The 13,357-nt window shown below is 47.4% G+C and overlaps 1 protein-coding gene across 1 annotated transcript; it reads right to left on the bottom strand.

The window, feature by feature from the left end:
- Positions 1 to 1,765: 1,765 nt before the first annotated feature.
- Positions 1,766 to 13,049, bottom strand: PKD1L1 (polycystin 1 like 1, transient receptor potential channel interacting). Its single transcript, XM_049714699.1, has 5 exons — positions 12,976 to 13,049; positions 8,336 to 8,465; positions 7,424 to 7,550; positions 6,574 to 6,985; positions 1,766 to 5,760 (listed from the first exon to the last, which is right to left on the bottom strand). The coding sequence occupies exons 1-5, from the start codon at positions 13,047 to 13,049 to the stop codon at positions 5,277 to 5,279; spliced, it is 1,227 nt and encodes a 408-aa protein (XP_049570656.1). The 3' UTR covers positions 1,766 to 5,276.
- Between the last annotated feature and the right edge of the window lie 308 nt (positions 13,050 to 13,357).

Here is a 13,357-nt window from a genome sequence, read left to right on the forward strand (position 1 = left end):
TTTGTCTTTTTAGTTCATTTTTAACTCTTTCATCCAGGCTTTGCAGTCTTATTTCAAAGAGCTCATTTTTTCATGAATTCATTTGTGTGTGGAGAACATCTTAGTTACAGTTTGACCTGCCTGTGGCAACCGTTTTCAAAGGTCTGATCTTCATCTCCTTCTCTTTGGGTCATTTTTAATTACTGCTTTTCCCTGTGGTATGTTTGCACAGATCCAATAGTGACTGGTGTTGACTGTGACTGTTCACTTCTACATAACGGAATTCATCTTTGCATGAGGGGAGCCCTTCCCCAGTGACTGTTCATTAGGGCTGGGCAGGGGCTGGGGATGAGCCTGAGTAGGAGGCTCCTCCGGTTCTCATCTTTGCCAAGGAACACTGTCACTGCCACTCAGCCATGTGATGATGACTGCTCTGAGATGCAGACGATCTCTCTGGATCTCTGGGGATCCACCACTAGAATGCACTTTTCACTGGAGCGCCTAATTCATCTTCCTTTTTCACTGTGCATCTAGCCCCAGTGTCGATCTGCGTGGCTCCAGGTCTGTGAGCCACCAACAGATCCTACTATATTCAGGCAATGGTGAAACAAACATAATAGGATGTGATTCACAGTCCAAAGAGGAAGACATGCATATAAATAAAGAATTATAGCAATTTTTATATTTTTGGCACATTTCCTTTATTGGATATGTGATTTGCAAATATTTTTCCCATTCTGTGGCTGTCCTTTCATTCTCTTAATTCACTGAGGGGGACGTGGGAAATACTCAGTGCCTGTTGATTCCCTCCCGTCCCTTTGTATGCACAGAATAGGTTACAGGTTAACAACTCTTTCCACGCACGTTTTTTTAACTTAATCCTCATAAAAACCAGAAGCACTCCTAATTCAATTATACCCATGGAGTCTGTGGCTCAGATAAATGAGATGATCCAACAGAACCTTCCTTGCTGGAGAAATAGCAGGTGGGGTCCCCACCCAGCCTCCCACCTCCACATCCACTCCCAGCACCCGCGTCCATCCCACCAGGGGCTTCTATGAAGGCCTCTCACCTTTCTACACGTGAGTTCATTGGGAAAGCACTTTTGGGTGTACAATCTCATCTATTCTCACCAAGATATCCACTGGCAGACGAATGAATAAAGAAGCTGTGGCACATATATACAATGGAATATTACTCAGCCATAAAAAGAAACGAAATTGAGTTATTTGTAGTGAGGTGGATGGACCTAGAGTCTGTCATACAGAGTGAAGTAAGTCAGAGAGAAAAACAAATACCATATGTTAACACATATATATGGAATCTAAAAAAAAAAAAAAAAAGGTTCTGAAGAACCTAGGGGCAGGACAGGAATAAAGATGCAGATGTAGAGAACGGACTTGAGGACACGGGGAGGGGGAAGGGTAAGCTGGGACGAAGTGAGAGAGAGGCATGGACATATATACACTACCAAATGCAAAATAGCTAGCTAGTGGGAAGCAGCCATATAGCACAGGGAGCTCAGCTCGGTGCTTTGTGACCACCTAGAGGGATGGGATATGGAGGGTGGGAGGGAGACGCAAGAAGGCGGAGATATGGGAATATATGTATACGTATAGCTGATTCACTTTGTTATACAGCAGAAAGTAAACACAACACTGTAAAGCAATTATACTCCAATAAAGATGTTAAGAAAAATTTTTTTTAAATGAAAGCTAGATGTTTTAAAATTTACATGGGCAAAGGATCAAGGTTTTCTGTGTGTTTTGTTTCCTCATTAATTAGTGCAAGGTCAACAATGGCCTCTGACAGCTGAACCCAGACAAGCTGTCTCTGCTGGCACACCCTGGCTCCCCGCAGAGTGAACAGCATGGCTCAGCCTGGGGAAAACGGCGGGACAGGCTCTAGCCAGACTAACCAAGAGAAATACCATTCATGCTACAGGTGGAAAAGAAAGTTTTCCAGTTGCCACGTTTTAAAAAGTAACGATAAACAGGTGAAATTTATTTTATAATATATTTTCTTTATTATATCTAAAACATTGTCACTTCAACATATGTTCAAGTGTAAAAGTTATGGATGAGATATTTTACACTCTTAACTTTCATAGTAAGTGTCCGACATCCAGTGAGTATCTTACACTTTTGACACATCTGCATTTGGACTAGCCACACTTCCAGTACCAAGAGCCTCCTGTGGCTGGTGGCTACCTCACTGGACAGGTAGTCAGCAGAGTCCCCTGTGTGCAGAGTGAAGAGGGCCCCTTACCTGCCTCTACCTGACCTGAGGGATGCCATAAAGACGTCTTAATTACTGTCGTTATTATAATTATCATTTATGGAACATTCACCATGTGCCAAGGATTTGTGTGTGTGTCTGTGTATATATAAATACACACACGCTCAGACCCTAACAGAACCTGATGTATCATGGTCCCACCTTATGAAGGCTCGAAGAAGGTTAAGTAACTTTCCCAAAGGCACGTGGACTATGGGGGCTGGGTCAGCTGACTCCAGAGCCTATGCATTTCCCCATCCACACACTCACATGTATTGCTCTCAGTCTGTGTGTCCTACTCCAGCAGTAGAAAACCACTCATTTTTGTTGTGAGGACACCTCATTCTTCCAGCACCTGGGAGGCAGCTCTAGCTTACGTCCCAGCTCAAGTCCTGTGGCTGTTTCTATGCGGGGGTCAGTTTAACAACCCTCAGGGCAGGCACCCACAGAAGTGGAGTCAGAAGGGAAGGCTGCAGTGCAGGCGGAGCCAAGGTCTTCCCTTGGACAGCATCACAGTGCGTGGCCCCTGTTTGGTTGACTTGAACACCTGCCATATCTGATTCCATGACACCCTGTGACTGAGGTCCATAAACCCTTGACATAACCCTTTGTGGAATCAGTCAGTCACCTCCTCAGCAAGAGTAACGAGGTGGCCGGAGGCCACATAGCAGGTGAGGCCCACCCCAACTAGAGCGAGCTGCGAGGTTGAAGAGAGAGGGCGACCAGATGGGCTCCCGAGGAAGGAAGGGCTTTCTGTGATACCTGCATGACTTGGAGAGCAAAATCCCGATCATGCCAGAGAATTGGAAACAGAGGTGAGTCAGGTTGAGCACCAGGAAGACCAGCTGGGGGAGGCACAACACAAACAAACCAGATGAACAAAAATGCTGGTAAATTGTTTCTTAAGGTCTAAGCTCCACAGGCCCTTGGGGCGGTTTGAATGCATCCAGCACGGAAACCCCACCCGGTGCCCAGCGTGATGGACACAAATGAGTTCGACGTGGGCCCTGCACTCCTCGAAACCCTGGAGTGTGAATATCACTCTCCTGCCTATCAGGTCTCCTAACCTCCATGCCAGGCCCTCCCAGTGCTTCCTCAAGATGCTCAAAAGAATGTTTTCATGTATTTGTGAAATATATGAAATATGTATTATCAGTTTCCTTGGACAAGTAAAAAACCTTTAAAAGCTCCTGTATAAGGAATTTCCTTCAAGTTCTGTTTATGGTTATCTCGCCATTGATGAGCTACCCATTCATCCATGCCTTCACTTATTCATGCCTTCATTCATTCAGAAGAACAAGGGTAAGAAGAGGATGCTCAGTAACATTGGGAAATAACCTCTTTGAGCCAAGTCGGCCTTGCAGAGCTCCTGTGGACCCTCTGAGTTGACGCTTTTAAGCTAAAAAGGTCCTCTTTTGGGGGATTCCCCCTTCCCTCCCTCTGGGGAGTAGTGCTGGCACACACTAACATTCATTTCAAAGCAAAGAAAGAGTGAGCATGCAGTGAGGGCCGACGGCGTATCAGGCACTACGTCCCCGTGACTGGAAGAAGAATGGTAATCACTGCTTCACAGAAGACTGACATGAGGTAGCGTGTGTCGAAAGCACTCTGTGAACCACAACCACACGGTGAGCACTAATCTCACACCCCACCTTCCTGCCTCCACACCCCCAGCCCATCACAAAGTGCTTTGTGGCTCTCGGATGGTCACGCACCCAAACTCAGATTAGGTCATGAACTTTTGGGGGGCCTTTTTTTTAATTACAGATGTGTGGGTGTTTTAAATTAATTTATTTATTTTTGGCTGAGCAGGGTCTTCGTTGCTGCGCACGGACTTTCTCTAGCTGCAGTGAGTGGGGGCTACTCTTCGTTGCGGTGCACGGGCTTCTCATTGCGGTGACTTCTCTTGTTGCAGAGCATGGGCTCTAGGCGCATGGGCTTCAGTAGTTTTGGCACAGGGACTCAGTAGTTGTGGCACATGGGCTCAGTAGTTGTGGCACATGGGCTCAGTAGTTGTGGCGCACAGGCTTAGTTGCTCTGCGGCATGTGGGATCTTCCCGGACCAGGGCTTGAACCCATGTTCCCTGCATTGGCAGGCGGATTCTTAACCACTGTGCCACCAGGGAAGCCCACCAGGAGGGGCCTTACACATTCCTTTCCATCTTCTTTTGGAGTCATATGCACTGTGCCCCGTGGGCCCACTATCAGAAGCTGCAAATGTCATCAGAGAAAAGTTCATTTTGGGTGGTTAATGTGAGGTATTGGATAGCACCACTGTGTGCCAAGCCACACTGGAGTCTGGGACAGAAGGAAAAACCAGTAGCACTGACCCTGTCTTTGTTTAAAATTTTGATGTTTTGTCCATCACGAATTTTTTGGTATGAATTTTGATTTTTTATTTTGCACTAGAATATTACTTATCTTGAGGACAGTTTTTGGTACCCGAGGTGAGTGTAGCACCTGGGAGCAGCCCATTCTCCCGTCCTTCACTTCCCTTTGTGCTCACACACAGGCACAGCTCTGAGACTCCATTCACAACCCCAACATGGACTGTGTCATTCAACTGTCTCTAGAGTCTAAAACCTCACAGCATTTCCTCTCTTCACTCCCAAGGCAAAGCATGCTTGACCTGGAGTGTCAGCTGGTCTGAGATCTTCACAGCAGAAAAGTGAAATACAGGCAAAAGGCAGCAAAGTTCCTGAGGAAAAGTTCAGAATGATTTCTGGTACTTTCCATTGCTCAAGGAAACTACAGGAATACATTCCATCTTACCAAGACCCATTGCATTAAAGGCGTGTGCTCCTTCACCCCCTGCCCCCTGCCAGCTCATATGTTGAAGCCCTAACCTTCAGTGTGGCTGTTTTTGGAGATGGGCCCTCTCAGGAAGTAACTAAGGTTAAATGCGTTCACAAGGGTGAGGTCCCAACGATGGAATTAGGGTTCTTATAAGAAGAGGAAGAGATACCAGACACACCAGAGATCCCTCTAGCCACCACGTGAGGACACAGTAAGGCGGCTGTCTACAAGCCAGGAAGGGAGCTCTCACCAGCACCCGACCACGCCATCACCTCCATCTCAGACTTCCAGCCTCCAAAACTGTGGAAAATCAGTGTTTGCCGTTTAAGTCCCCCAGAGTACGGTATTTCATTATGGCAGCCTGAGCTAAGATCCAGCTGCGGATAAGGCATGAGGCCTGGATGGAGGAGGGTGCCCAGCCCTGGGTGAAGCTCCTGTGTTCCATGAGTGGTCCAAGTGCCCAATGAACTCACCTCTGGAAGCAGGATGTGGTACAGTGGGGCTGAGTCACTGCAGAAGATGGTGACTGACTCCAGCAGGGAGGAGAGGGTGAGACCCCCAGTGGAGAGCATCTCAGCGCTCAGGGACACGCTTGAGAAGAGCTGGGTTGGAGGGTTGTAGAGGGTAAAGTGCATGGACACAGCCCTGGTGCTGTGGTCAATCCAACCACTGGCCCTGGGGCCGGTCAGGGCTGCACGTGCAGCAGGCCTGCAAAGTGGTGCAAGTCATAGGGACCCTAGCAGCACCCTGTCCCAGGCTCCACACCCAGACGCCGGATGCAACTCCTGGGCTCACAGAGCTGGACAGATGGCCCTTCTGTGTCTTCCGACCCCTTCAACTGTTCATTGTCCCTCTCTCCTTGCCTGGGACCCCCAGGCAGAGGGAATCTTGCAGAGAGGAGGGCTTCCATTTCCCATAGGTACAACTCAGGGAGAAATACCCCATCTGTCACCACAAGGATTCTAGAATATTCATTTTTCTTTTTTGGCAATGGACTCCATCATTGGAAACAAGCTACCTTTTACCAATCCGTACTTACTAACAATTAAATCATCTCTTTGTTGTTGTTTTTGTTGTTATTAGTATTACTCAGAGGCAGGCATTACTGTAACTGCCACAGAGCTCCCTGTCAGTCTCAGACAATCTGTCACCACCGGTGTTAGCATAATACCAGGGAGGTGGTGGCAGGGTCAGTGCGACTGGTGGGACAGGCCAGGCTGGCCGACTGCAGTCTGTGACTGCAACGTGGGTGGCTTGAGCCTCCGTCCCTCATCTGCACGATGCAGAGTAGGTTAGCCCTCCTTCACAGAGGTGCTCAAGGACCAAATGAGGCCGTATAAACACCCTGCTTAGCACAGAACAAGCGTCCTTTAGGTTCTATAAGCTCCAGACCTTCTAGCAACCTGGAAGGAAGTGCTGGCTTGTGCTTTCTCATGCACTTAGAGACTGCAGGGCTGAGTTTGCCTTCTACTTCTGTCACGGCCTAACCGCATGGCCCCGGGGAAGTGACTCTGTCATTGCACAGTAATAACCACCTTGTTCTGGCCCTGGCAAGCTGCTCTCAGTGCAGACCTGCTGCATCCAGGCAGCCGTACTAGAGTGGACAAGTGTGGACGAAGCTGACCCTCTGAATCACACTGACCTTGTGCTGCCCAGGCTGAGCTCTCCTCCTGGGAGCCCCTGGGGCCACCTGGGGCCACTCTTTGGATCTCTGGGTCTATCACAGAGGGGGTTTCAGGGCCTCCATCTTTGGGGCCACACGTAGGGAAAGAGTCTTCCACAAGCTCTGAAAATGCGCTGGGAAGATGAGGACGAAACCACCAATCAGAAGAATCAGATGCACATTTCAAAGTCGGCCTTGCACCTGGGGGTTTCCAAGCCTGGCTGCACATGGGCACATACGCTGTCCTGACACAGGGCCCTCTGCTCCCTCAACGCCCCCTCGTGGTCCCCGGGCTCTAGCTTGAGCAGTAGAAGGCTGCACCTAAGTCGTCCAGCAGTCTGGCCTTGGCCATCAGATTGATTTCCATTACAGGATGAGGCAGGTAAGCGCCCAACTTCACTCACACCCTCCCACTAGGAAAAGATATGTGATATTCTAGTTTTAGATATTTTTGATAGAAATAGTCTGGTTTTGCACAGAATGCCAGGTTTCTAAAAGGCCAAACAAAGAGTGGACTGAGTGAACTTGCAGCAGAATGCCAGGATAGGAAGAGGGTCCAGGAGGGAGCTGGCAGAGAAGGAAATGAAGCTAGAGGCCCACACTCTCCAAACCCTCGGGGCTGACATTTTCAAACCACAGCCAGACTCTCAGAGATGATTAAAATGGTCTTTTGGTTTCCTGCCTGAATGTCTCCTAGATGTTTCTAACTTAATGTATTTTTAGAAATAAGAAGAAAAAGGGAGCACCTTGCCTCACATACACTGTCAGGAGTACCTTTCAGCTGTTTAATGACCAAATGGCCTAGGAGGTGGTGCCTTCCTCCAAGAGCTCTGGGCTGAAGAAGAACAATGAAGATGCCCGGACACACAGTATACCTGGAGCACCATAGTCCAGCCGTGGGTGAGCTCTGGATCCCCTCAGGTACCAAATCAGAGGTCAGAACTTTACTTTCTTCTTGAAAACATTCTAAAGGTTTAGCCAGCTTTCTAAGAAAGACAGCAGCTAACCTCCCCAGGCCTTTTAGCAAGTCAGAATGATCCATTATTACCTTTTTCTAAAGTTTCTCCAGTGTCATCCCTGTAACCGCACAGAATACAACAAATGCAGAATTAGCAACACAGTGTTTGAGGAATTCAGGACGAAGAATTTAATTTTGTTTTTAAGGTGGAAAATAAGAAGTAAGCAAAGAATACGGTTATGCCTCAAAATGCACATCCACTGGTAACCTGGCTTCAGAAGGGCAGGGCAAGCCTTGCCTCGCGGCTTCCGGATGGTCCCATCTTAGCTTTCGTTCCTTCTTGCTCCAGAGGTGTCCCTGTGCCTCCGTGTCACAGCACTTTGCTTACTGAACCAGCCTTCCATCCCCATGGGCCTACGAGCTCCTACGGACCAGCCACGCCCCTGCGTCCAGCTCTGGCCTGGCAAACAAGGGGTCTGAAGAAGCTGGTGTGGCTAAAGGGGGTGTGAGAAGAGGGGGCAGAGAAGAGAATAGGACGCTCTGGGGACAGCCGCGGGCCTTACGACCTACACATCGTTCAAGAACCCGCGCAGTGTTACAGGTCAGGCGTCTGTGGCTATTTCACCCCACTGTGACACCACCACTGTGAAGGGCAGATGGACGCCCTCCTGAGCACCTGGCATGCTGGCTGTGGAGAGGCCTCCCCAGTACAGGCCTTCCAGCATCGTGGTCAGGCTCCAGTCCCACCAGCCATCCAAGCTTCTCGGGCCACCGAAGGAGTGCCTCGCACTTCTTAGAGCGAGAACAGAAACAAAGAATTATTTTTCTAACATAAAGTTGTGGGTATCCCTCACTTTTCACAAGTTCACTTTATGCCACCTCACTTTTAAGAAAGATGTACCTTCGTACCTGTGTTTGCTAACTGAAAGACATTCAAAGAGGAGTTTCACTTTCACAAGAAAAGGTGAAACACAAGAACAGCATTCAGGCTTGGTACGCAGCAGCCATTATGGAGGCAGCACGGACTCCAGGCAGGGAAAGGGGCACCTCTGAGCTGCTTCCTGGGAAACGTGCTCAGCATCTCAGCATCAGCCTACCATGGCTTTGAACCGTCTATGGTTTATCTCTATTTATTTTGTGCATCTGTTAGCAAGGCTTGTCCTAAGGTAATTGCTTCTTCACTTCACACCATTTCAGCTTAACAAAGGCTTTCATAGGAACGTTCTACTCTCAGGACAGCAGGGGACACCTGTACTCGGCAGGAATGAAACCAAAGCCATCTGCAGTGGGGAGTGCCCCCTAGCGGCAGGTGAGGAGACAGAATAGTGGAGAAAGCACTCATTCACGTGCTCACTCATTCACTCCACAAACGTTACAGCGCCACAACTATGTGCAGGGCACTCTTCTGGGCATGGGAAACAACAACAAATAACATAAATCAGCAAAACAGATATTGTGTTAGCGATAAAGGTTAAGGAGAGAAAACTAAGCAAGCTAGACAGGCAGGAAGTGGGGGGGGGGCGGGGACAGGTGGAAATTTTTCTCTAAGTGGCCACGGAACACTTCAATACAAGGTGACGTTTCAGCAAAGCCCTGAGGGCAATGAGGGGTCAGCCACATGGACGGCTGCGCAAGGGCGTTCCAGACAGAGGAGAAGGGGAGGCAAAGGCCTGGATGGCTGCGTGCCTGGGAGGTTAAGGGACGGTGTGAAAGCCAGTGCGGCTGGTGCAGAGCATGCGTTGGGAGAGGAACAGAAGAGGGAGGCTGGGACCACGGGTAGAGATGCCATCCTTCCTCTGTGTTACTGCCTACTGGGCCTGGCACTTAACCTTTCCCCAGACAAAAAAATCAGAACAACAGCAAACCCTTGCTTCCCAGGATGGCTGTGAGCGTTAGATGAAAAGGCACAGACCAAGTGCTGTATTGGCACACAGTAGGAAGCCAACAAATGTTAGTGTGTTTTCTTTCCATCAACTTATTACACTTGTTAGGTATCTGTTTCACTCGCCAACAAGGAACTGATTTAAGGGAGCAATGAAATCATTTCAAACTGTCAAAATTGATCATCGTTAGCTCGCTCAGACAACGCAATAAAGCTGCATGCATGGGCCAGAGCCGCTCACAGCAGCATCAGGGGCAGACATTTGACCCTGAGTTGCAGCCAAAGGGAAAGGAAAAAGTTAAATTGCCTCAGAGAGAAAAAAGTACTTCTCGCCTGGCTCTTAAAATCTTTCCTCCGTGCGGCTTCGCAATAAGGGGCACTGAGTAAAGTCAGAGGTGACAAACTCAGAACATCCCCACAGCAAACAGAGATGGGTCTGATGCTTCACCCAGGTCTCTCCGTGAACAGGGGGACCAAAATACGCTTCCTTTTCCTTACAGAGGGGCTACCTCCCATCTCTTCCTGGCCTTGATCCTTCATTTGTTTATACATTTTCAGAGTCTAATCTCTGCAGGCCCTTCATCGGGTGCTGGGTATCACTTCTCTATACTGATTGCAACTTGGTCAAACCATGTCAAACGCAGGGTGAGCTGGGGACCTGCAGGAACATTAGAGGCGGGGTCAGGAAAGTGAGGCACTCGGGAAGGAGACAGCTGGGGCCGGGTGGAGGGGCTGATGAAGAGCGAAGGAAGCAGACACAGTCCTGTGAGCATGAAAGGCTAAGAAGGGGAGAAACAGAGAGGCAAAGAGAGTGGGAGCGAAGGAGGAGAGAGGGGAGAGGGGAGACGCTGGCCAGTTCTCTACACAGTCCTAATGAGCTGCTCTGGACCAACTGTACATTTATAGATTATATGCTCCATATTCTGCATTAAAAATTAGAGAGGTATAGACCTTTAAAGTCTCTAAAGCCACGTTGGGTTTGCACAGCTTGGGGGAAATATTATTACTTTCTGACACTCGTTCCCTATTGGGGTGACATTAAGGAAAAGTAAAGAAAGACGTGAATGTGACCCAGACATAAACGTCCCACACCCAGACTGTACACATCTCATGCCTCCTTCTTGATGCGCTCGGAGAGCAGGAAGTGAACCGAACAATCCAAGAACTCTGTATTGGATTGGAGCAATTCCCACTCTGTATTAATTGGAGCAATTATATAGGACAGGCCTCCAAAGCTAGCTAAACAGCACAAAAGATAAAATCAGCCATTATTTTCCACTTACGGCACGTGGGTAGAGTGACTATTTTGTGTATCAGTGGTGATTTTTGTTTTACTTGGAATTCCATGGAAAACATTGAGTTCATAAAGACTTTAAATAAAACTCAAATATGATGGAATCCAGTAACATGATAATTTTCTGTTAAGACACAACAAATCAAGCAGGCCAACTGCCTCACCTTACAGATGAAGATACTAAGGTCCAGAGTCAAAGGACTTGCCCAAGGTCACCTGGCGACCCAACGAGAGCTAGAAACCCAGCTCCTGAATGCAACTTAATCCATTTCCCTACTGCGCTTTAGCTCTTCGCCCTGGGATGCTAACACACGCTAAGCTTTGGTAAGGAGCCGTGGGTATGTCAGGATCTGGCAGTGGAACATTCTGTTACAGTGTATCCTATGATATCCTGTCATAGATATCCCTGCCCGGGGGACAGAGTGTCCAGAGAGAGCGAGTTTTTGCATCCTTGTAGGAACCACTGATCTATGCAAACCAACCGGGCCAGCGTGTGAGCCAGTAACCCAAGGACATCAACTGTTCTGTACACGAGACAACACACAAATATTATCTCAGCTGTGATATTTCTGATTTATCAAGAGGCAAGAATTCATATAAGAAATATGTCAAGTAATGCTGCCATGAAATGTGAGGTAAAAAGTAAACTAGCAAAGCCAGAAATTCCTCAGGGGTGGAGTTCCATTTCCAGAGAGAACCACCCCAATGGTTACTTTGTTTTGTACACAGCGCCACCTGCCGGCACAAACTGTGAGCCTGCACAGGTAGGCGAGCTGAAAAGTGGGTCGCGAATGGAAATAACTGCTGGTTTTGCAAATAGGGAGACAGAGAATACCGCGTCGTTTCACTTCTAGAATGTTTGCCAGTAACACGCTGGATTAATGAGTTATGGAGAGTGCAGACTCATGAACTGAGACACCCGGGTCCTACTTGCTGGTGGGTCCTAAATCTACCTTCACTCTCCATTATCTGGGTAGGCATCAATTACCCTCTCTCCTGTGGAAGATAAAAATAAATACGTCTTTAAATAATCGATAATATTAAATAGGTTTGCCAGCCACTGACCTCTCCCAAAAATAATTCAACAAAAATAATTTACATCATAATAAATTACTTAGCCAAAGGCAATGCATTCACAGAAAAGCTGCACGAATGTGGTTTTAAATATTCTCCAGAGAAAGTAAAGCTTGGAAGACATCATTTGATTTTCTGCCACTGAAAACGTAGTAAAGAATCAATATGAATTCGTATCACGCACTTCAGAATTCAAAGCCAAATTGCTTAAAATAACTTTCAAATGAATACTTTAGGCAGGTGAACATAAAGTCTGAGCACTGATTTAATAACAACTCTCAGTAAAAAGGAACACCAAATTAAATGTACACATTGATTATAACTTGCATCCTAATTTCAGAAACTTTGAAACGTGGAGAAGGAATAGGAACAACAAAACGCTGTCAGCGGCTGCCTTGGGTGGTATATTATGGAAAATTTTCTGCTTCCTATTTTTCAGTTCTTCCATGTTTACCTAGGAAGAAGATTAGTACTTCTAAAAGTAAGGAGAAACAAATGAACATTAGAGAAAATACACTAGGGGGTATTGCATTGGAAACTGGGCATCATTGATTGTGGACTGCAACAATGTCCTTTCACTGAATAGCTCAGATGTCTTCAGCAAAAAAAATAAACTGTCATACTCTGGTTTTGGTGCAGTTTCTCACCTGCCAGACTTTAAAGTGCCTTGAAATATCATTGTCTCCCTGTTTATTAAAACAAGGTGCTACGGACACACCCAAGGACTGCAAATGCAGGCCTCCCATGAACAGTGGGGAAAATCATGCCCCCAAGTCAATTTCAAACCTTCTCCATATTTCATATGTGGGAAGAGTTTTCTCCAGGCCTCAACCTTGCAAAAAGGCCCCTCCCTCACTTGGCCTTTAAAAATGCTTCGATAAAACCGCTCAGGGAGTTCAGGGTTTAGGGGGGCATGAGCCACCTGTTATCCTGGCTCAGCCTTGCAATAAACCTTTCCCTGCTCTAAACTCCCACGTTTTCATTTGTTTGGCCTCACTATCTATCAGGCACATTAAACTTGCATGAGGTAAAATCATTTGCCAACAGATTACCTTTTCCTTTCAAATATGTGAGCTTTTAATTTCTTTTTCTTGCCTACTGCACTGGCGGCAGCTTCCAATATCATGTTTAGTAGAAGTGGTGAGAGAGGATCTCCTTGCTTTGTTTCTGATCTTAAAAAGCACTCTGGACCAGTCCCTCCCATCAGGAAGCTTGCACAAGCCTCTTAGATAGCCTCTTCCACCAGAGGACAGACAGCGGAAGCGAGAAGAACTACAATCCTGCAGCCTGTGGAACAAAAACCACATTCACAGAAAGACAGACAAGATGAAAAGGCAGAGGGCTATGTACCAGATGAAGGAACAAGATAACACCCCAGAAAAACAACTAAATGAAGTGGAGATAGGCAACCTTCCAGAAAAAGAATTCAGAGTA

Source organism: Orcinus orca, chromosome 9 (assembly GCF_937001465.1).
Source record: "Orcinus orca chromosome 9, mOrcOrc1.1, whole genome shotgun sequence".
Lineage (NCBI taxonomy): Eukaryota > Metazoa > Chordata > Mammalia > Artiodactyla > Delphinidae > Orcinus > Orcinus orca.